This window comes from Macaca nemestrina, chromosome 1, assembly GCF_043159975.1.
Source record: "Macaca nemestrina isolate mMacNem1 chromosome 1, mMacNem.hap1, whole genome shotgun sequence".
NCBI classification, from domain to species: domain Eukaryota; kingdom Metazoa; phylum Chordata; class Mammalia; order Primates; family Cercopithecidae; genus Macaca; species Macaca nemestrina.
Window position 1 is genome coordinate 69,944,187 of NC_092125.1, and position 25,540 is coordinate 69,969,726.

At 37.3% G+C, this 25,540-nt stretch overlaps 1 protein-coding gene across 6 annotated transcripts in view; it reads right to left on the bottom strand.

Annotated features, from left to right (window-relative positions):
- Positions 1 to 25,540, bottom strand: part of LOC105493565 (lysophosphatidylglycerol acyltransferase 1) — a 96,058-nt gene that overhangs the window by 30,701 nt on the left and 39,817 nt on the right. For all 6 annotated transcript variants that reach the window (XR_011613900.1, XM_011761301.3, XM_011761300.3 and 3 more), the window contains 4 exons: positions 21,528 to 21,646; positions 15,460 to 15,555; positions 11,376 to 11,649; positions 7,112 to 7,238 (listed from right to left, as the gene is read on the bottom strand). Coding sequence is in view for 5 of the 6 variants with exons in the window: in XM_011761301.3 (XP_011759603.1) it covers positions 7,112 to 7,238; positions 11,376 to 11,649; positions 15,460 to 15,555; positions 21,528 to 21,646 (616 nt within the window). In the remaining variant the exon portion in view is untranslated. The remainder of the gene's footprint in view (positions 1 to 7,111; positions 7,239 to 11,375; positions 11,650 to 15,459; positions 15,556 to 21,527; positions 21,647 to 25,540) is intronic.

The window sequence follows — 25,540 nt, forward strand, 5'->3', positions numbered from 1 at the left end:
CCTCATCTCTTTGACAATAATTCTCACTGTGCAGATGTAATTTTAATAATACTCTGCAAACTAATGTAGGCTATGTATGTGCCCAGCCATGGAAATTGCTAGATCACAGAGTATGTGCATTTTCAATTTATAAGTATAGTCAGCTAGTCCTCAAAGTGATCACAGTAGATTGTAATCTCATTAGCAGTATATAAGAGATCACCTTTTCCCATATTGGTGACCAAGTCACCATCTTTGATTTTTCCAAATCTGATTGGCCTAAAATGGTGTATCATTTCTTTTATCAATTACAAATACCCTAAAGCAAATATGTCAAAATGTTAGTTTGTTTACTGTTGCTAGACAGCATATGTATCTTTAAAAAATATTAATATTTCTTTTCTAAATTAATTCCCCCTCCCCAAATTAAAATAAGTTATTTCCCAAAGTTCATACTTGAATGCCTTCTCCCAAGTAACCAAAGTCCTAATCAAGTTACACATGAAAACACCACCTCTGCTTTTAGTAATCTATCTATGCCACTACACTTATGGTTATATCTTTTCTCAAGATTTTAAACACGAAAAAATAAGCTACTTCTGCACAAGGATCATTTTCTCTAACTCACTGTCCTAACTGAAGGGAAATAGACATTTATATTAAGGACAGACATTACTTTTGTCTTTACCCCTATAAATACTCTCCCTGTAATTAAAATCTAATCATGTTTAATTTTGCTATTAACCACTGAACAGCAGTGCACTGTGCCCACTACTTGCTTAGCAGGAATAAGCTGTCTTCCAGTTTGACAGAAATAAAAAGAGGTCAGGAGGAGGAAAAAGTTCTTTACTCTCAGATGTTTCCCTTAGATAAGTCTTAGTTCTTTTAAAATAAGCATTACTTTTGAAAAAGTTCAATAATGTAGTTGTATGCAAGCTAATAAAAAATATTTACCTAAACAATAAATAATATTGGTAATAAATGTATTTTTTAAAAAGCATCTTTTCTCTTAAAGTAATAAATGACTGCGATCCAATATATATATGGAGAATGCTGATTTATAAATACTGAACTTATCAATAATCTGTCATTCTTTATATATTTTAATAATGGTGCTTTATATTTAAAAGGTGCTTTGTGTTTTTTAAAAGTCTTTTTTTTTTTTTTCTTTTGAGACAGAGTCGTGCTCTGTTGCTCAGGCTGGAGTACAGTGGCACAATCTCGGCTCACCACAACCTCCATCTCCCAGGTTCAAGCGATTCTCCTGTCTCACTCCCAAGTAGTAACAGGCACATGCCACCACACCTAGCTAATTTTTGTATTTTTGGTAGAGATGGGGTTTCACCATATTGGCCAGGCTAATCTCGAACTCCTGGCCTCAAGTGATCTGCCCATCTTGGCCTCCCAAAGTGCTGGGATTACAGGCATGAGCCACGATGCACAGCCTAAAAGACCCTCTTACCTGTACATCATTTGCATCTCACAACAATGCATCTGCCAAAGTCAGGGCAACTTCTGGCCACCAGAGTCCCAGCATTAGCAAAGTTGCCTGGGCACTTAATCACCATTTGCCACAAATTTTCTGAGGAATATGCTCTCAATGCATGCCCTAAAAGTTCAACTTTTGAAACATAGCAATACTATTTGTAAGACAGGCTCTAGTATACAACTCTGCCACAAATGTTTACTTTCTCATCTATGTGGTATTTTAAGTACTTCAGTAGTATTTTATATAAAAATAATGTGTATTTTATGGTGTTTCATATATAACATGTCATGTCTTCTAGAAATCCTAAAAACCAACATAAGCCTGAGTAGTAAATTAATGGAGAAAACTGCTATTGGAAGAAATAAACAGTTTCAGAGTATTTAAAATAAGTTATTACATTCTTATGCTTTTTTCCTAAGCGTCAGTACAGAAATTTCAAATCAAGAAAAACATTCTGCTGTACATTCTGGCAATCTAGACATTATTTTTCTATTTAAAGAAAGATTTTTTTTTTTTTTTTAAAAAGAACTTATTAACACAGTATGAAGGGAGTTACTCTGTGGGAAAATGCCACTTTTGCTCAGAGATCTCCATATACTTGCTTGTCATGTTATGTTCCAATGAGGTACAGAACAGGTAGTGGAATTTATTTGGCAGCTTGGACTATAATTTGTAAGAAGTGAAAATAAATGTATTATGGAAAAATAAAATCTAGCCAGGCATGGTGGCAGGTGCCTGTAAACCCAGCTACTTGTGAGGCTGAGGGAGGAGAATTGCTTGAACCCGGGAGGCAGAGGTTGCAGTGAGCTGATATTGCGTCACTGCATTCCAGCCTGAATGACACAACGAGACTCTGTCTCAAAATAAATAAATAAATAAATAGACAAACCACTGATTAATGTTAAATAAGTTATGCTAACTATATTGTTTCCCAAGTGAATTCTGATGGTAAGGAATGCTATCGTATAACAATATAATACCCCAGCCACCCAGAGCCATCTTTTGTGGCTCTCAGCAGATACCAAGATGTACTACATAGGAAGCACAGTTATTGCCCTATATGAAATCTACCTAAAATATAATAGAAGTATCTCAAATATATATACACTTATTATAGATTTAACACTTATGAATTGTTAACCTTTCTCTTAACCTGTACTTCCAACTGGGAGTTTCTCTTAGAATTCTGTTTCATGGCTGGGCGCGGTGGCTCATGCCTATAATCCCAGAACTTTGGGAGGCCAAGGTGGGTGGATCACCTGAGGTCGGGAGTTCGAGACCAGCCTGACCAACACGGAGAAACCCCATATCTACTAAAAATATAAAACTAGCCGGGCATGGTGGCGCATGCCTACTGTAATCCCAGCTACTCGGCAGGCTAAGGCAGGAGAATCACTTGAACCCAGGAGGCGGAGGTTACAGTGAGTCAAGATCACACCATTGCACTCCAGCCTGGGCAACAAAAGCGAAACTCCATCTCAAAAAAAAAAAAAAAAAAAATTGTGTTTCATTTAATTACTACTACCTATGAATTTGTTTTGATTTGATCCATAATAGCTGCCTTTTAAGTGGTACTAGTGTTCTAGGACTCATCTACGTTAGCTCTCTTTTTTGTTTTTTTAAATTACAGAACTCTCTAGGCTTCTCATGCTTGTCAACTCTATAGATAACATTTTACCAATCACATTATTTCTTTTAAAACGGAGAAATTAAAATACATGAAATATCTTAAGTGGAATCTAATAAAAGTTGAGCAGGATGGATTACTTTCTGACTGTCATATGTCACATTTCCCAAGATTACACTAAAAAACTAGCAACAGGCCAGGTGTGTGGCTAAAGCACTTTGGAAGGCCGAGGCTGTCAGATCACCTGAGGTCAGGAGTTCGAGACCAGCCTGGCCAACATGGTGAAACCCCACCTCTACTAATAATACAAAAATGAGCCAGGCATGGTGGCATGTGCCTGTAATCCCAGCTACTCAGGGGGCTGAGGCAGAAGAATCACTTGAACCCGGGAGGTGGAGGTTGCAGTGCCCACTGCACTGTAGCCTGGGCGACAGAGTGAAGCTGTGTCTCAAAAAAAACAAACCAGCAACAGTACTGACTTGCCCAGTTATATACCATAATCACTAAGTGATCACTTCAATTAAATTCTCAAGAATGAGGGCTGCTTTATTTATTTATCTTTTTAAGTCTGCTAAGATGAAAACAAATCCTTTCTACATCATGTGAAACAAAATTGGCTGGTCCCATATGGTTTAATAGTTCTAGAGTTCTGGAGAAATTATGCTTAACTGCAGAAAGGGAGAAATTATGCTCAACTGCAGGAAAAAAAAAAAAAAAAAAAACTTTCATGAATAGTTTTTCAAATCTCCCTATAGGTGAAGATAAGCAAGCCAAAAATGAACAAAACTACTATTTTTTAGTGAACTTTATAGTTTCCAGACCACCTTTTCCTATGCTTTGGGCACCCACTCCCCACTTTAAGCAGTTGATACTATCCAGTTTTTCTTTTTTTTTTCGAGACAGAGTTTCGCTCTTGTTGCCCAGGCTGGAGTGCAATGGCGTGATCTCGGCTCACCGCAACCTCCGCCTCCCAGGTTCAAGCAATTCTCCTGCCTCACCCTCCCTACTAGCTGGGATTACAGGCATGTGCCACCACGCCTGGCTAACTTTGTATTTTTTTAGTAGAGACGGGGTTTCTCCATGTTGGTCAGGCTGGTCTCAAACTCCCGACCTCAGGTGATCTGCCCACCTCGGCCTCCCAAAGTGCTAGGATTACACGCGTGAGCCACCATGCCCGGCCGATACTACCCAGTTTTTCTTGCCAACCTCCCCACATTACAAGAGAAAGGGATCTAATCCCAATTATTTATATTATTAACATTTATATATATAATGTGATTTCTAATGCTGCATTTTAAAACTTTTATTGAAACATCTTGTCCTTGTTTAAAATTTTAAAAATATAACCAAATGAACAAAAAGTCTGAATTAAAACCACTGTTTCTTTCCCTATGCACCATGGTGTCCTGATGGCCAAGAACAATACATGAGAAGTCACTCTATAGTTGATAGAGACTATTCCTGGGAGCTGCTAAAGACATGGCCCATATCCCCTCTCACAGGCTTCCTGCAAAAGCACAGTACTATCCTGACACCAGGACACCTCTGTTCTTTTCTGCTCTTTTCATTTGCTCTCCATTTCTGAACACAGGTCCTTACTCTCCTGTCTAACATTGGTTAGACAATAATCTTGATTAAATTCCTGGGAAGAAAAGTGTATCTCCTCACCTGTCCCAAGACTCCTAGGGTTTGTATATGTGCATATTCATAATCAGGCATAATTTGTACTTTAATGTCTTGGAGTATGATTCTATAACATGATTTAATCTCTACTAGTTTAACATATTAAATTTTCTTTATTAGAAGTATTTTTCTGTATCAAACTGACCATTCCTCATCTTCTATCTATTATGAGGTTTTCATCTTTAAGTCAGGGGTCCTTAATTTCTTGAGGTCATAAATAATTTTGAGAACAGAGTGAAAGCTATGAACTTTCTCTGTAGAAAGGTATAAACATTCTCAAAATTTCATTTATTCAGTTAAAAAATTCTCTGAGGTCTATCCATGAGCCCCAGCACTAAGAACCTCTGTTTCAAGTGAATGTAAGAGCCTATTAAAGTAATCTTGCTAAAAGTAGGCCATTTCTTCCCTTTCTATGATCCTTTATGATTTGATTCATTTTTTTCCTGATTATAAACTAAAATTTCCTCTATTTATTGATTCAAAAAGAAAAGCAGGGTCACCTATACTAGAATGCCCATACCACACAATGTTTTCTTCCTCATCTCAGTTCTTTTTGGGGTATGATTTGCTAGGAAGATCTACATACATCCAATGCACATATATCGAATGCACATATAGTCATATATCCAACAGCCATGTATTCCTAGCTTGGGCATTAACATTGTCCTTCATTCATAGATTACAATGTAAAAACTTACTGAAGGTTTGCTATGTTTCACATATGTGGAAATAAAACTGTTCCTAGAGCAATTCTTCCAGGGCCTAGCACATTGCCTTATACAGAGTAAGTGCTCAATAACTTAAGTAAAAGGGAAACCTGTGGAGTCGACTGAGAAAAGAGACACAAAGAATTACACTCTTACCTTGCTCAGTGTAAGCCACACACCAGAATCAACTGTAATTTTATAGTCATCCCTCACACATCAAAAAGCCCAACTATTAATTATGTAATTTTAAATTTCAGAATTTAATTTTCATTCAAATTCTTCCAACTCTGTACTTACATTTGTACTAATAAAACTCTGATGGTTTACACATATAAAAATATGCTACCTATGTACTATCAATGGTACGTAATTTGAGTTGTTTTCCTCTAGAATTGAGGGCTTTTGTGGCAACTGTGATGTTCCTTGGGACCAATTCCTCACCTTTGTAAGGCAGTTGCCAGGGGTTGAGGTCTTTCACATGGAAACACGGTAAGGCTAAAAGGCCTATAAAAGTGATCAAAACCCAACAGGCCTTATCAGCCTATGCTTCATACAAATATCTATCATATTTATATAAACTCCTTAAAAAAACTACATTAAAAAAACAAGAAGCTAGCATACATATTCAATAAATGTTTTTGCTATTGTTTATGCAAATGACATATTAAAATGTTAAAAATTTAAAAGTGTAAGTCATAGCTACATTACCAATTTAATCATTCAGAAAATCTTATGTGGATTAATGATTTAAAAAGAAATTCAATTTCCGTCACAGGTGTGTGAAGCAGAGCAATTCTATCTTGAATACAGGCTGGGTAAAATGAGGCTGAGACCTACTCGGCTGCATTCCCAGATAGTTAAGGCATTCGAAGTCACAGGAGGAGACACGAGGTCAGCACAAAATACAGGTCATAAAGACCTTGCTAATAAAACAGGTTGCAGTAAAGAAACCAGCTAAAAACCACCAAAAGCAAGATGGCCACGAGAGTGACCTTTGGTCATCCTCACTGCTATGCTCCCACCAGTGCCATCACAGTTTACAAATGCCATGGCAACATCAGGAAGTTACCCTATATAGTCTAAAAAGGAGAGGCATGAAGAATCCACCCCTTATTTAGCATATCATCAAGAAATAACCATAAAAATGGGCAATCAGCAGCCCCTGGGGCTGTTCCGTCTATGGAGTGGCCATTCTTTTATTCCTTTACTTTTGTAACATACTTGCTTTCACTTTACAGACTCGCCCTGAATTCTTTCTTGCTCAAGATCCAAGAACATTCTGGGGTTCTGGATGAGGACTCCTTTTCTGTAATATCTCTACTAATATACACCTTCTTAAGCCAAGTGAGTATATATTTATCCTTGATGTTTGCCCTTTAAGTTAACTTTTACTCAAGTGTCAGGCAACCGAATAAACATAGTGCCTCTAGAATATCACTTTTAGAGATCTCTATAACTGAGTGAAATACCTACTTCAAATGATATTTTAATATTAAAAATGCAGCATAAGAATGAACTTGAGCCAACTATTTCTACTGTATGATTAAAAACTAAATATTAAGACATTCATACTGTCCTGAGGTAGTATTGTTGGATATATACTGAGTACTAATATAGAATTCTTACCTATAATGTACATGTGTGACTGTTGGTTTCCTGTATCCAAGGATCCAGGTTTGAATATCTATAGGTTCAGCTTTGGGATAAGCTATCGTCGTATCTATTATCCACTGGAGGCCTTTTGATTTGCTGTCTGAGAACAAAGAAAAAAAGACTTAATATAAATCAACTTTTATATTATCTATAGCAAATAACATAGATTACTTGACCAGTGTAAGGTATATCAATATACCTTCTGCTTTAAGAAAAATTCTGAGGATGAACTTTGGTGCTACTGTTCTATAATGTTCTTTAGAAGAAATTAAGCATTACTTATTGTGTTATAAAATGGATGAACCTCAAAACAAAGAACACTATTATCTACTGGACATGCACCATTCAAGTATCTGATACAATTATGCACTATGAAGATCTAATTTATATTTAACACTCCTATAAAAAACTGACCTATGAAAAGGTCAGAAGCTAAACTCACATCACAGAAAAAACAGACTTCAAAACAAAACAAAATCATTCACTAAATATAACATAACATAATATAATATAATATAATATAATATAATATAAACACCAAGATTTGTGATACTGAGGATAGGCATTAATAAATATTGGAACATGGCAACAAAATTAAGCATTCTTTATGGACACACTTTGTTGCTGCTCTTGAGGCTGGGTGTAGTGGCTCACGCCTATAATCCCAGTACTTTGGAAGGCAGAGGTGGGCAGATCACCTGAGGTCATGGTGAAACCCTATCTCTACTAAAAATACAAAAAATTAGCTGGGTATGGTGGCGCGTGACTGTAATCCCAGCTGCTTGGGAGGCTGAGGCAGGGTAATCGCTTGAACCCAGGAGGTGGAGGTTGCAGCGAGCCAAGATCACTGCCACTGCACTCTGGCCTGGGCACAAGAGCAAAACTCCGTCTCACAAAAAAAAAAAAAAAAAAAGGCCGGGCGCAGTAGCTCATGCCTGTAATCCCAGCACTTCGGGAGGCTAAGACAGGCAGATCACCTAAGATAGGAAGTTCGAAACCCCTGTCTCTACTAAAAATACAAAATTAGCCAGGTGTGGTGGTGCACCCCTGTAATCCCAGCTACTCGGGAGGCTGAGGCAGGAGAATCGCTTGAACCCAAGAGGTGGAGGTTGTAGTGAGCTGAGATTGCACCATTGCACTCCAGCCTGAGCAACAAGAGTGAAACTCCGTCTCAAAAAAATAAAATACATAAAAAATAAAAAAAATAAATAAATAAAAAGCAAAATATCTCCCTCAGTTTTAGCAAGAGTTATATGTACACATAAAGCAATAAAGCTTCCTGCCTTTTGGAACGTACAACTGGTGACTACTGTTGTGGAGAGGGGATGGTAAGTTCTGCTAAGTTTGATCCTTTGCACATTGTTTTTATCCCAGCATGGGGTACAAAGGTGAGCGAGAACTGAGAGCAGAATCATCACAGAGGATACTGATGGCCAGACTTTAAGAGTATAATGGTCCATTCTTTATTTGAAGTATGTAAGAAATTCCTAAAAAAAAGAAAACTCATTTTCAAGCATAAGTCCAAATGTGCATTAGGAATCAATGATATATTACTTTCGTATGTCAAATAATTTAAAACTGGCCTTAAATTCTGTAAAGATTTTAGAACAACATTGTGAAGGAGAAAAATATACTTGTAAAACAAGTAAAAAAAATAATTTAAAAATAACATATTGCTAAATGAACTGAGTTTATGTAAAGAAACACACTTTAACAAGCTACCAATGATATGCATGCTGAAATGTTTAGGAGTAAAGCATACTAATGAAGCTTATTTTTAGACACATTAAAAAAATGAAACAACCAAGATGGATTAATGGATGGATAGAATGATGAAGAGATAATCTAGTCAGCTCACAGATATCCACTGCAAAATTCTTTAAACTCTTATGTATGTTTGAAAATTTTTATAATTAAATGATGAGAAAAAACACCAAAATTCAGTTTAATATCTGTTAAATCACGTGGTAACAAAAATACTAATCTTTTTAAAGTTAATCAGACAGAACTTAATTTTGGTATATGTGTATGGATCACATATTAAAACAAACACAAAGGCATGGTTTGTGTATACATGGAATAAAATGCTAATTAACATAAACACAAAAGAAAATAAAATGTAAAATACCAAAACATGGAAAATAATAATAAAATACAGGTAAAACTAGTTTTCAGGTATACTTACGGTTTTTCTTCTAAACAGGTAGAATGAAAAACTTTAAGGTAGGATTAAAAAATAAACTACTCTGCTTTAGTTACAAACGTAAACTAGTTCTCTCTAAAAGAAAACAACCATTTTTCTTCACTATTATGCAATCAGTATAACAGTTGCCCCTACATTTGAGATCTAGACCACCACAGGATATTGCCTGGATGGAACTATTTTAAAACAGCAGTCTTTATTAGTGCAACTAATCCTGTTTGGAAGACATTTGCCTTCAAGCTTTGGCTTGGCTGCCATTGCCACAGTGTCTCTCCAGCAGTGAAACTATTCTGAACGTTCCTTTTCTATTAAAAGACTCTTCCAATTTGTCTTTTTAATAGATAATGAAAGATTAAGAGAGCTGACTGCCAAGCAGCTGCTTGGGAAAAACAAATAAAAGGAAAACTCAGTTAAATCTGAGTTAAATCACAGACATTATTTCTATGTCTGGTCCTAATTGCCATTTAAAAACATACTGTTTCTGAGGGCCAATCATTTCAATTATTATTTTATTTTATTTAAAGAATATGAAAAGAAATAGCAAAATACTGCAAAGGAAACAGGCCTAGTGAATGCCTTTCAGCTTTCTAACTTATAACCAGACTTTCACAGCAGTATCTTAGGTAACTTGTTCAAAACAGTCTCCACGCTATGGGAACAAATATCTTCTGCAAAACTTTATAATTTACCAGGCTATCTGAAAGATAGTTGCATCTTTGAGTATGATTTGCTTTTTGATGGTGAGAAGGTAATACACACACATTATTTTTAAAAACGGAAAATTCAGAAAAGCATTAATAGAGAAAAATAATCCATAATGTTACAACTCAGAAAAGCAATCACTGCTAACATTTTGGTGTCTTTCCTTTCACGTATTTCCTACTGCCTTGTTGTTTACAGACTTGAATTCAAATTGTTTTCAGAAGAGTTGCATGTTTGCCCACCCTATTAACAGAAGAGCATAAATATTTTTCCAAGCCAATACAAACACTCCATAAACATCATTTGTAACAGCTGTGTTGTATTTCGTTGTATGGATATTTGATAATTACTAATCCATTCTCACTTCTAGCTAATTCCAATGTTTTGGCTATTATAAATAATCTGTAATAAACTTCTTTGCCTGCATTTCAGATTATTTCCTTTTGATAAATATTTGCAGTGGAATAACTGAGTCATTTATTAACACTTAATGCTCTTAATACTATCAAATTGCATTAAATTAGTTCTCTGTATTAAAAACAAACAAGGCTGGACACAGTGGCTTACACCTATACTCCTATACTCCCAGCACTCTGGGAGGCCAACGCAGGAGTATCGCTTCAGGTTAGGGGTCTGACACTAGTCTGGTCAACATAGTGAGAACCCCATCTCTACAAAACAACTAAAGAATTAGCCAGGCATGGTGGCATGTGCCTACAACCCCAGCTACTCAGGAGGTTGAGGTGGGAAGATCGCTTGAGCCCAGGAATTCAAGACTATGGTGAGCTATGATCATACCACTGCACTCCAGCCTGGACAACAGAGCAAGACTGTCTCCCAAGAAAATCCAGGAAAAAAACAAAAACAAACAAACAAACAAACAAAAAGAAGACCAAAAAGCTTTCTCAATTTGGTAAATGAAAATATTATTTGATAAATGAAAAGATTAGTTTTTCAAACATGTCATTTCTATAGTTATATCTTTTAGTCTAGCAATTCTACTTCTAGGAATCTGTACTACAGAAATAGTTCCACCAATATGTAAAGACATTTGTAAGAATGTTTACTGCAGCCGTGGGAATGGCTCCATATAAGTAAGACAGGAGAAAGACATCTTTGACTTTATGCATTTCTGTATTATTTGAGTAAATTACTAAAAGCACAGACTATTTTTGTAAATGGAAACATTTTTTTAAAATTACAGTTTCATCTTCTCCCTAAGTATTATTTTTAACACAAATTATAAATACAAAAAAGAACAATGATCATCTTCTGTAACTCCAGAAAATCCTTTAACTCCAACAAGGTAAAAAATGCTAAAAACCATCATACCTAATTCTTTAGCATCTCCTCCTGCTGGACTTCCATTTTTCTGTTGTGCTACAAGTGCATTCAAAATAATTTTTGTTGCCCCAGACCTTGGCAGAGTAACATTTGTAAGAAATGGCAAGTTATTTTTCTTGGCAAATGCCTGACTTGTTTCTCGCCGCTTCCTGAGGAAGCCCCCTTCTGGAAACAAAACAATCCATTTTCGATCTCTGCTCCTGTAATTATTTTCTAAGTGCTTCTTGAGAAGCAGCAGCTGTTGGTCACGATAAGATCTTCCCTAGAAGGCACACACACATGTAATAAGTACAGGTACATCCAAAATTAATGCCATAAAATTAAATAGAAATTACAGCTTCTAAATTAAAATCCAGTCATAGAATAGAATAGTGATTTCCCTCCCCTGGCACCTTACTTCCCTTTTTGACCACAGTGGTTAAAAGAGAGGTTATTAGCACTTATATAAATAAATCTGTCTTTCTGAAGGAAAAGGAAATTGTTCTGATTGCCCTTGAAAGTTCAGCCATTCATCAATTCAGCGACTATTTACTGAGTGCCTGCTATGTGCCATGCACTGTCCTAGGCACTAGACATAGAGGAGGAAATAAGAGACTTTCATGGAGCTTACACTCTAGTTTGGGAAGATGGTATATGTGGAGTGGAAATTCAACTAGTAATATGTGTTAGGAAGAAAACAGCAAAAGGATAGAAAGGGTCAAGAGGGTCAGAGATACCCGCTATGAGGAGGTAAAAATGTGAGGGAATAAGTCATGTGAAGGTGCAAGGCAGAATATTCCAGGTGACAAGAACGAAAAGGACAAAGGTCATTTATTTGATGGGAATGAGTATGGCATGTTCAAAGAACAGCACCAAGGCCAGTGTGGCTGAAATGTGATAAACAAGGAAGTCAGTGGTAGGAAAAGAAGCTACAGAGGGAGGTGGAGACCAAATGAGAAGAGCCTTATGCATGGTAAGTAGTTTTGGAGGGGACATCTTTGGATAGTTTTGAACAAGGAAGTGTTATAATCTTATTTATGTTTAAAAGTCTGACCAGCTTGGGCAACATGGTGAAACCCCATCTATACAAAAAATACAAAAATTAGCCGGGTGTGGTGGCACATTTAGTGGTCCCAGCTACTCAGGAGGCTGAGGCGGGAGGATCATTTGTGCCCACAAGTTCGAGGATGCAGTGAACCCCGATGGTACCACTGCACTCCAGCCTGAGGTGACAGAGTGAGATCCTGTTTCAAAAAATAAATAAATAAATAAATAAATAAATAAATAAATAAATAAAATAAAATCTGCTGGCTCCTGTGACCAAAAGACCACAGGAGATAATAAGTTAGAAGACTTGCAGTATTGCACACAAGGGAATGTGATGAGATTCAATTATATTGCATTGATGATAAGTAGTTACATTCGGGAAAAAATGTGAAAGAAAAGCTAAAAAGACATTCTAATGGACTGTATCTTAGTTGAGAGGGAAAGAGAGAAAAGAAGATGACCTGAAGTCTAAAAAGAAGAATCTAGAAAAATTTGTAGGAAGGCCCAAAGCTTACAACAAAGGTTCTTTCTTTCAGTGTGATCAATTTGTCAGTATTTTCCAGCCAACAAAATTACAGAAGCTCCTCAAAATAATTAGTATGCTTTCAGTCTTTAGATCAAATGTATCGCAAATGGAAAACATGTAAGACATTTTCTTAGTTTACTGAGGTGAACTGATTATGATTAAGATAGCTATTAAGTTCTCAAGATTATACACAAAATATTTTTACTATTCTTGGAAAAGCTTGTCAAAATGGTCTAGTAGTAAAGTCTCAAGAGAATTTTTCTTTTAAACATTAATGCTTTTTCCCTTCCTTCCCCTCATGTTATAGATTTTTATTACTAGTCTATCAGAGAAAATGTTGCTCTTTAGAAATAAATTTGTAAACTTTCTAGATACTTCGAAATATAATCTTTATGTATGCAAAACTTCACATAGTAATCACAAGAAAATATTTTGGAGTACCTAATTTTCGACTTTTATCTAAAAGTACACTGATAATCTAGTATAATTTAGCCTCTTTTTTTTTTTTTTTTGAGATGGAATCTTGCTGTGTTGCCCAGGCTGGAGTGCAGTGACACAATCTCGGTCCACTGCAACCTCCGCCTCCCAGGTTCAAGTGATTCTGCTGCCTCAGCCTCCAAAGTACCTGAGACTACAGGTGCGTGCCACCATCCCAGCTAATTTTTGTATTTTTAGTAGAGACAGGGCTTTGCCATGTTGGCCAGGCTGGTCTCAAACTCCTGGCCTCAAGCAATCTGCCCACCTCAGCCTCCCAAAGTGCTGGGATTACAGGCATGAGCCACAGAGCCCAGCCCCTCTTCTTGATGCCTGAGGATCATCATTAGGGTCAACTGTTACACTACACTATAAATTCAATTATTTCCTAAAGCTGGAAACGAGGTAAGGTGCTCAGCTAGCTTTTCAGATCCCTGAGACTGCTAAGATTTCTAATTGTTGGTTCTGCTGCCTTCTCTGAGCTATTACACTAGGATCGTTGTTAAGTTGTCCTGATCAGTTTATTTTGTCTTGACCTTGTGTCCACTCCCAATTGCCACTTCTTGTGGTTCCAGGCTATGCTTATATTTGTTTCTCTGCTCAGAAGAACAAAGGGTGTTTCCAAAAAAAAAATGATATAATGTCCAGTACATAAAACTGTCTGGAGTAAAGTATAGGTGTCTTGTGACACCTATTTTCACAGAACTTAGAAGTTTTTCTACTCACTTCCAGATTATTTCTGAATTTGCGGTTCTTGGAAAAGGCTTAATTAGATTCACCAGTTATTTATTAAGTAATTATTATGTGCGAAGCACGGCACAATCCAGGTTGTTAAATATGTAAACACCAAATAAGTGTGGTATTGTCATACATAAAAGCATTTACATATCATATTTCAGTCATCCATTCTGGTGAAAATAAAGCATGTAATACTAGTAACAAGTCAAGAAAATAATGTAGTGCTGATAAGAGGCTATCATTCTTCTTCCTACCTAAACTATTCCTAATGCTTGGAATTCCCAATACACCTTCCTCCATCAAATCCATACTTATTCTTTAAAACTTGTGCCAAGTATCATCTTCTCCTCTGAAGTTTTTCTGGATTCACATAAAACTGATAACTTATTTTTCCCACTATGAATTCCCAAAACATCTCCCATTATTATTATTACATTAACTTATTTATTATTTATTAATTTATTTAATAATCTGCCTACTCGTAATTTAGATATCTACTATATTATACAACAGTGCCTTATAAATAAAAATAATAGTGATACAATAGTAGTAATCAAGATAAAAATGATGATGAAGGTAGCAGGCATTGTTCCGAGTGCTTTATAGGTATTACTTCATTTAATCCCCACAACCACCATTGTGGGGGATATTACATATTATTCAAGTTTGGAAAACAAAGAAACTAGAGTGTTTAAATAATTTGCCCAATTCACATAGCTAAGAAACTGAATAGTGGGCAATGTTTACTAAACTAAATTGTACCCTCTAAATGGGAGAAGAGTAGAGGTTAGAATGTTTGCATTTTAAGTATTTTAGTACTTATCCATACTCAAATTGAGATTGAAATAAATGGTTAGGGAACAAAGATTCAGAGAAAGAGCTCCCTGAGCTGGGCACGGTGGCTCACACCTGTAATCCCAGCACTCTGGGATCCCAGGCAGGTGGATCACTTGTAGTCAGGAGTTCCAGACCAGCCTAACCAACACAGTGAAACCCCATCTCTACGAAAAATACAAAAATTAGCTGGGCATAGTGGCATGCCTATAGTCCCAGCTACTCCAGAGGCTGAGGCATGAGAATCACTTGACTCCAGGAAGTGGAGGGTTACAATGAGCCAAGATGGTGCCACTGCATTCTAGCCTGGGTGACAGAGCAAGACTGTCTCCAAAAAAAAAAAACAAAACAGAGCTCCCTGAAACCGGTTAGCAGTAGCCCTACCTATTATAATTGGTTTTGTTATACCTCTTTTTATAATCAATAATCAATTTGACCGGCTATCACTGCAGGAAAAAAGTGCTTATTACTTACCTGTCTTATAAAGAAGTCTCCATGGACCAGAGAAACAATTCCAAAGTTTGTGTACTTAAAAATATGATCCATCAACCACATCATCTGAGCAACAACCTAAAATATTGAAAAGCAAGAAATAATATTGGATAGAAGAAACCTGACTATAGTCAAGCCGAGTCTCCAAGCTTTAAATATAATCATCCAAGCATACTTTTAATTAACCAAAATATTTTAAATCTACCTCTATTTCTACAAACAAAGCACAGTTACTAACACTGTCTACATGAAAAATTACAGGTCTTGATTCCAAGTCTTTGAGTCCTAAGTCATAGGTACATATATCACTATATAAAAAATGAAATTCAATTAACTTCTTAAATTTGGACTTAATGATTTCAAATTTGTTCTACCCCAAACAAAGTCTCTGGTAATTCTTACATAACTTGCAAAATATTTTGAAACAATACAACAAAATGGTTAAGTTATCAAAGAAGACTACATATTTAATGAACATTCACTTATAGCTTTACAGAATCTGAGTGTAGCTTCATGGCAAAGTATAAAAAGTTAGTGTCCAAAATAAAAACATTTAAAAATTAATATAATAGAATGATTTACATATTCTATTATGAAGAATATTTATTAGTGTATGCAAAATCATGCTCTTTGCCAGGATAAAAATATTTGTAGTGCCTTAGTCCTTAAACAGAAAAATATTATCCACTGCTGATAAAGGTTAATACCTATATCGAGGACAGAAGACTTTCTTCCATGCAAATTTAAAAATTAAAAGTACAGGTCAGGCACAGTGGCTCATGCCTGTAATCCCAGCACTCTGGGAGGCAGAGGCAGGTGGATCACTTGAGGTCAGGAGTTTGAGACCAGCTTGGCCAATATGGTGAAACCCCAGCCAGGTGTGGTGGTGCATGCCTGTAATCCCAGCTACTTGGGTGGTTGAGGCAGGAGAATTGCTTGAATCTGGGAGGCAGAGGTTGCAGTGAGCCAAGATTGAGCCACTGCACTCCAGCCTGGGTGACAGAGAGAGACTCCGTATCAAAAAAAAAAAATTTTTTAAAGTACAAACAGGATCTAATTAATGAATCAGTTAATTGTTCTTTCCCGCTGAGGAAATAGCATTCCTTGTTATAAGCCTTATCTGAAGTGAAAGCTGCAACCTCAATCAAGAATGCAGTAAGCTCTACTTTGGTTTCCCATGGGAACAATAGATGCAAACATCATCTCTAAGAACCAATTTATGTGAACCTACACATATGGAAAAAACTAAAACACTGATATCCATGTGCTGCTTTTATAAAAGCATTATAAAAGCCCACAGATGATATATATTACAGCTTCTGCCTTAGTTTTCCAGCTACACAACTCCTACTCCATCACCTTTACAATATTAAATCATTTTTTTAAATGAAGACATATGCCTAATAAAGAAAGAACTGATACCTCAAGCAATTAATATAGAGTAAGATAATCACCAGCATCCCATCTTGTTTCGCTTTAAAATGATGATTACAGTACTTTGTTTAAATAGACTGAGATTTGGACTAAATGAAATTTGTTGAAAAGTGTCCCCAAAACAAACAAAAAGCAGTGGATTCAACCTATAAAGCATTTTAACTTTAGACACATTATGAATTGTAGTTGTAATTTATTGACTTCTGGGTTTTAAATGCCAAATAACTAGCTTTTATATTTAACTTTTCATTCACGATGGGTTTATCTCTTCAGTTAGAAGGGTCACTTAAAACATAAATTCAGTAAAGATAGCCAAACTATTTTCTGAGATTTGTAAGGATAGCTCTGTTCCAACTTATTTTAGGGGAAATGTTATAAGTCAATAAATGTTTATAAAACATTTAATAAAGTTCTTTTGACAGAAATAAAAATTCTTAGTTTTATCATAAATTGTCATAAAAGGCCAAGACAATTCACAGACACTTATTATAAAGGTGCCAGGCCAGGCACGATGGCTCACACCTGTAATCCCAGCACTTTGGGAGGCTGAGGCCGGCGGATCACTAGGTCAAGAGATTGAGACCACCCTGGTCAACATGGCAAAACCCCATCTCTACTAAAAAATACAAAAATTAGCCGGGCGTGGTGGCGGGCACCTGTAGTCCCAGCTACTTGGGAGACTGAGGCAGGAGAACCGCTTGAACCCGGGAGGCGGAAGTTGCAGTGAATTGAGATGGCACCACTGCACTCTAGCCTGGCAACACAGCAAGACTCCGTCTCAAAAAAAAAAAAAAAAAAAAAAAAAAAGGACCAACACTTTCAGAAAATACAATTAATCCTTTGTTTCATATTCTTCAAAAGAAGGATGAGTAAACATAAGCTGCCTAAATCAACTCTGTCAATGTTTGGTAGGTCCGTCACTCAGAACTTTTTCATTATTTCTAAGAGACAAAATCAATCTATATCAATTATTCTTTATCTGAATGCACAGATTTTTTACATATCAGAACACCGTATAGAGACTTAAACAAATGACTGCACTCTTTTTTCCTTTTGAAATTATAATAAGGTCAATGGTTCTCCATTGGGTGAGTATGGAAACTGCAGGATAATTTTGGTCCTTGTGGACTAAGGAGTGCTACTAGCATTTACTGTGGACTAAGGAGTGCTACTAGCATTTACTGTGTGGCAGTTGGGTACACAAAACGTCTGGCAGTGCCCAGGACAGTTCTCAGCAACACTGTTGTCCTATTAAAATGCCAATAGTACTCCCACTGAGAAACTAATAGGGGCTTCAAGAAATCCCCTGAATTCAAAAAGCTATGCTATAATTACATTACCATCAAAGTAATATTTTTTAACTGGCCCACAATAGCCTTCCTTCTTCGAATGTATCCATAAAGTATAAAATAAATCAAGTAAACATTCCTACTAGTGAATACAAATTAATATTGCTCTGTAATTATTAGGCAGCAGGGAGAGATTATAATGCTTCTACCCTTATATTTCTCAGTTATTCCTTTATAAAAGAAAGTAAAATATTCTTCTAGATTTCAAATTATTCAATATTATCAGAGCATTATTTAGAATGCTCAGTATTAACTAATCCGAAATGAAAAAACTACTTGGGACTTAAACATTTTTATAAAGGCAAACAAGCCAACCAAACTTTCTTTTGTCCACATGAGTGGGGAATTTTAAATTACCTAATATTCTGGTTAATACAGTTATCATCTATGCCAAACTGGTGTTAGAATACAGTTAGACATATTTATCTTGACCATTTTAATCACCCTTTGAGATTCAAAAAAACACTTAAGGACACTGTAGGCCCTCAGGATAATCACTATAAATGTAATGATCCTATCTGTAAGAGTAACAATGTTAACTAATTGGAGAGTCTCTTTTATAGAAAGCCAAATCAACTAGTTTTGCTCTATTCTATTCTATTCTATTCTATTCTATTCTATTCTATTCTATTCTATTCTATTCTATTCTATTTTGAGACAGAGTCTCACTCTGTCGCCCAGGCTGGAGTGCAGTGGCCGGATCTCAGCTCACTGCAAGCTCCGCCTCCCGGGTTCACGCCATTCTCCTGCCTCAGCCTTCTGAGTAGCTGGGACTACAGGCACCCGCCACCGTGCCCGGCTAGTTTTTTGTATTTTTCAGTAGAGATGGGGTTTCACCGTGTTAGCCAGGATGGTCTCGATCTCCTGACCTCGTGATCCGCCCATCGCGGCCTCCCAAAGTGCTGGGACTACAGGCGTGAGCCACCGTGCCCAGCCTAGTTTGGCAAAATTTTAATGTCATGAACTTAGGGGACAGGCAATAAATATTATTATAAATGCAAATATATCTACACAGTGATACTCTTTTAACAATTCAAGATCCTGAATATAAGAAAAGATTTAATGTATTCCACATTCCAGCAAGATTATGCCACTGCTTTTCAGATAGACAAGAAAAACAGATTCTACAATAATAAAACATATTTTTCTTTAATCTCTTCTCATTTTCTGACTCTACCCTAACCTAGTGAATCAAAACCTCTGAAACCTAAACACACTAGGGCTTATTCTCACTTTGATGTTTTTGCCAAGATTGCTTCATTAAGAAAGGAGTCCTTGCTTTACCACTCTACCTAACTAAACTCTACTCATCCTTCAAGGCCAAGTGTATGTCCTCTCCCCTTCATAACGTTTTCCATGTCCATGAGGTACACGGTGCACTTACCCTCCACTGAAGCCATCTCATTTGGCAATTAAGTATTGTTTATGGCTCATGCCTATAATCCCAGCACTATGGGAGGCCAAGAGTGGGTGGATCACCTGAGATCAGGAGTTTGAGACCAGCAGCCTGGCCAACATGGCAAAACCCCGTCTCTACTAAAAATACAAAAAGTAGCCAGGCATGGTGCCCATGCCCACAGTGCCAGCTGCTTGGGAGGCTGAGGCACGAGAATTTCTTGAACCCAGGAGGCAGAAGCTGCAGCAAGCCAAGATTGCACCACTGCACTACAGCCTGGGCAACAGTGCAAAACTCCATCTCAAAAAAAAAAAAAAAAAAAAGCATTGTTTGTGATACCCTTCTTCCACCTGCCACTAGGCTGTCAGCACCCTGATGAGAAGAATTGTATCTTATAGGATGGTATTTATACTTCGTATAGTCAGTGATCATAACTACTAAGCCCTTAATGAACTTCCATTGATTTGATTATTTACTATTACATCACACATTAACTCCATTAATTTATACACTTTGTATTTATTTAGTTTTCTATGAACATAACCCCTTAAGGCTAAAGACTGAATTTATTTTTTAAATCCACTCAGTTTATAAATATTTATTCTATCATAAGCAATATTCCCCCAACCTTTTGTTTTAGAGATGGGGTCTTGCTGTGTTGCCCAGGCTGGAGTGCAGTGGCTCTTCACAGGCATGATCCCACTACTGATCAGCACAGGAGTTTTGGCCTGCTCCATTTCCAACCTGGGCTGGTTCACCCTTCTTGTGCAAGCTAGTTGTTCACTGCTCCCAGGAGATCACCATATTTATGCTCAACTTAGTGCAGACCACCTATCAGCGTAAAGAACTACAGCCCAAACTCCTGGGCTCAAGCGATCCTCCTGCCTCAGCCTCCCAAGTAGCTGGGACTACAGGCTGCACCACTGTGCCAGGCTGAAGCAGCTTTTTGTGTTTGTATTTTTCAAACTGGCAATCCACTGCTTCATCTCCAGATAGCCCTCAATTTGAACTATATTAACCTGCTTTCATCCCAGTTACTATTTTTTAAAACAGTCTTATTGAAATATAATTCACAGGCCAAGACGGGCAGATCACGAGCTCAGGAGATCCAGACCATTCTGGCTAACCCAGTGAAACCCCGTCTCTACTAAAAAATACAAAAAAACTAGCCAAGTGGGGTGGCGGGCGCCTGTAGTCCCAGCTACTCGGGAGGCTGAGGCAGGAGAATGGTGTAAACCTGGGAGGTGGAGCTTGCAGTGAGCTGAGATCTGGCCACTGCACTCCAGCCTGGGCAACAAAGCGAGACTCCACCTCAAAAAAAAAAAAAAAAAAGAAATATAATTCACATTGTCCCAGTTTTTTTTTAAGTCTCTACATCCCACTTCTGGGTGACTTAGAATGATATATTTTTCCTTTTAAAATTTAGTATTTTCTAAACTTTTATTGAAAGTAGTATACATACTAAAGTCTATGTCTATATTTCAAAGCACAGTAAGATATTTGAATGGATTCCCTTTTTTTTTTTTTTCTTGAGATGGAGTCTTGCTCTGTCTCCAGGCTGGAGTGCAGTGGCATGATCTCGGCTCACTGCAATCTCCACCTCCCTGGTTCAAGTGATTCTCCTGCCTCAGCCTCCTGAGTAACTGGGACTACAGGCACGCACCACCACACCCAGCTAATTTCTATATTTTTAGTAGAGATGGGGTTTCATCATGTTGTCCTGGATGGCCTCAGTCTCTTGACCTTGTGATCTGCCCACCTCAGCCTCCCAAAATGCTGGGATTACAGATGTGAGCCACCATGCCCGGCCGAATGGATTCCTTTTAACCTTCCTTTCTGGATGTCTACCTACTGCCTTCAGGGTAGCTTACCAGTCCTTTGTCCTGGAGGCACATCATCAGTGTGCACACATCTCCTGTTGCCTGATGATTCACCAACATCACTGCTTCATCTTTTGAAACCGCTTTAATATCTTCTCCCCATTCCATCACTGTAAGAATAAAAAGTTTCAAAGCTGTCATTTTAAAGATTTTTATAATATCACAAACCTTATATTAGAAAAACTGATGTATATTAATGATATGTAACCTAGCTAAAACATCCAAAAGTTTACAACTAAGTTTATTTCCTATGCAAATCAGAATGTTAATATAACTTTTATAGAGCCCCCAAATAATCTCTCTCCTTCCTTCCTTCCTTCCTTCCTCCCTCCCTCCCTCCCTCCCTTCCTTCCTTCTTTTTGAGACAGTCTAGCTCTGTCACCCAGGCTGGAGTGTAGTGGTACGATCTTGGTTCACTGTAACCTCCACCTCCCGGGTTCAAGCAATTCTCCTGCCTCAGCCTCCAAGTAGCTGGGATTACAGGTGCAAACCACCACGCCCAGCTAATTTTTGTATTTTTAGTAGAGACGGGGTTTCACCATGTTGCCCAGGCTAGTCTCAAACTCTTGACCTCAAGTGATCCACCTGCCTTGGCCTCCCAAAGCACTGAGATTACAGGCATGAGCCACCATGCCCAGCTATGGTCATACCTTTGATCTAGAAGTTCTATTTCCTAGAATTTATCCTACAGAAACTTTTGTTCAAATAAGCAAAGATATATGTATAAAGAATGTTTATCACAACTTAAATGTTCACCAACAAGGGAATGGACAAGAAAATTATGATGTAATAGGAGAGTATAAACCCATTAAAATAATGGAGGATACCTCTTATTCACTAACCCAAAAAAGACATATTATCAACTAAACAAAGCCAAATCACCAAACAGTAAATATAGCATGATCCCATCTTTTTAAAGCAGGAATACCATCTATGTGTTGTTCAATGCACTGAAAAAAGTCTAGAAAAACAAATTTCAAACTGTTAATACTGATCATCAATGACAGGTGGTTCCCAACCCTTCAGATTCTATTTTTATAAGAAAATATTCAGACATAATAATACATACTTTCACCTTAAAAAAAGAAAACTAATAAAAATGCCAAATTATTTGAAGTTATCAGATGAAAAGTCACTGCACCAAAATCCATCGGTACATTCTAAGGGAAACATTGGTATTTCTATGTAGTTATGCCTCATTTCGTTTTTTATTTATTTTTAATTTTTTTGAGACAGGATCTTGCTCTGTTACCTTGGCTGGAGTGCAATGGTGCAATCACGGCTCACTGCAGCTTCAAGCTCCCTGGGCTCAGTGACCCTCCTACCTCAGCCTCCTGAGTAGCTGGGACTATAGGTGTGTGTCACCACGTCCAGCTAATTTTTGTATTTTTTTTGTAGACACAGGGTTTTGACATGTTGCCCAGGCTGATCTCAAACTTCTGGGCTCAAGCAATCTACCAGCCTCAGCCTCTCAAGGTATTGGCATTACAAGCATGAGCCACCGCACTCGGCCACCTCATTTTGCAGTAAATTTATTTCAAGCCTCAGTTTTCAAACATCAGAATTCTGCAAAGAAGCTTCTAGCATTTTTTGATATGAATTACCAAAGGTCGATTCTATATTAGTATTCACTTTTACCCTATCTTTATCTCACTCACTGCTAGAAGGAAAGAAGTCAAGCCACCTGTGTGTAAAAGCTCTGGATGAAATAGGGATAGGGAGACCTATTTAGAGCCAATTTTGCACTATATTTCAAAATTAACAAATGCACAAACCTTTTTACCTAGGAATTCTACTTCTAGAAATGCATCCTACAGATACACTCATTTATGTGCAAAATGACATGTACACAAGGCTACTCACTGCAGCTTTGATTGTAAAAGCAAAGATGAAAACAACTAGAAAGAGAGGCTAACTCAAATTCATGAAAACAGTAGAACGGTGGTTGCCAGGGGCTGGGGGGAGGGGAAAATTGTTGTTTAATGAGTACAGTGTTTCAGTTTTACAAGATGGAAAAGTTTTAGATATTGGTTTCACAACAATGTGAATATACTTAACAAGACTGAAAAATTAAGTACATTTGAAAAATTAAGATGAATTTTTAAAATTCAGGTGAATTTCATGTTAGCATATTTTACCACAATTAAAAACATTTTTAAGGGAGACCAGCTAAGTAAATTATATCTATGAAATGGAATATTATGCAAACATAGCACTTATGTACTAATATGAAATGATATACTTTAAGTAATAAAAGCAAAGTGTAGAATAGGATGAGGGATGCCATTAGTCGTGGTTTTTTTGTTTTGTTCTTGAGATGGAGTTTTGCTCTTATTGCCCAGGCTGGAGTGCAATGGCGTGATCTCGGCTCACCGCAACATCCAACTCCTGGGTTCAAGCAATTCTCCTGCCTCAGCCTCCCGAGTAGCTGGGATTACAGGCATGCGCCACCATGCCCAGTTAATTTTGTAGTTTTAGTAGAGACGGGGTTTTTGTTGGTCAGGCTGGTCTCGAACTCCCAACCTCAGGTGATCCACCCACCTCGGCCTCCCAAAGTGCTGGGACTACCGGCCTGAGCCACCACACCCAGCCTAGTTATGTTTTTAAAAAGGACAGAGAATATACTAACCAAATGAAAACTCCCCATATGCCCCTCTTGACAACCCTCCAATGGAGACACACGGACATACGAACACACAAACACACACACACACGCGCACAACATTCTTTCATTAATACATTCTTCATTCAATAAATCAGCATCAGGCACGGTTAGGTATTGTGGATATAAAATAAATAAAAACATTTCAAGTATTATTCTAAAGTGAACAGCAGTTAAAACTCAAGAAAGACTAGCTTGGTTCTATAAATAGCGGGTAATGTGGAAAGTTTTCTGGCTCTCCATCTGTATTAATAGATGTCTCATAACCAAATAGTCCTTTAACATAGTCTGTGCTGCATGAGTGGAAAATACTAGATACCTAGGCCCATGCAGTGGGAAGGCATATATGTCAATATAACTGCAAATAAGAATAAGATTTTACATAAAATATATCTTATCTGTTTGCTTTATATAAAGCAGATAAATCTAGTAAGTGTGACTGGTTTAAATATGAAAATATAAATTGAATTTGGATCTCTCTGTACTGGGTTGAACAGTATACTCTAAAAATTCATGTCTACCCAGAATCTGTGAATCAAGATGAGGTCATACTGGATTAGGGTGGGACCTAAACCTAAATCCAGTAAGACTGGAGTCCTTATAAGAAGAGGAAAATGTGGTCAGAGAGACACACAGGGAGACCACCATGTGATGACAGAGGCAGAGATTCAAGTGACGCACCTACAAGCCGAGGGACACCAAGGATGGTGGACAACCACCAGAAGAAGCTGGAAGAGGCAAGGGAGGAGCCTCCCCAAGAGTCTTTCGAGAGAGCATGGCCCTGCTGACACCTTGATTTCAAGACTTCTAACTTCCAGAACTGTGAAAGAATAAATATCTGCTGTAAAATCCAGTTTGTGGTAATTTGTTATGGCAGCCCTAAGGAATTAATATAATCCCTCCCTCAATTTTTCCCATCCTCTCTTTCCCCTTTCCATTCTATTTTCCCCAAAATTATAGTCTTTCTTATCAAGTATAGGAAAAGAATTGCATTATACTTTTAATACTGAGAACATTATATATAATCTAACATTATGTATTATAAATGGTTTTTAATGTTCACTTTTAAATACTTTCAGAAATTATACTTTAAAGTATAATTATTAAGAGTTAATCCACTACATGTTTTATCTCTCAACCAGAACTTAGTCAAAATTTATTTTCAGACCAAATGTCAGTTTACCAAGACTCACATAGCATGCTAAATCAAAAAAGTGAAGGTGGTCAGGTGTGGTGGCTCATGCCTGTAATCCCAGCACTTTAGGAGGCCAAGGTGGGTGGATCACTTGAGGTCAGGAGTTCGGGACCAGCCTGGCCAACATGATGAAACTCTGTCTCTACT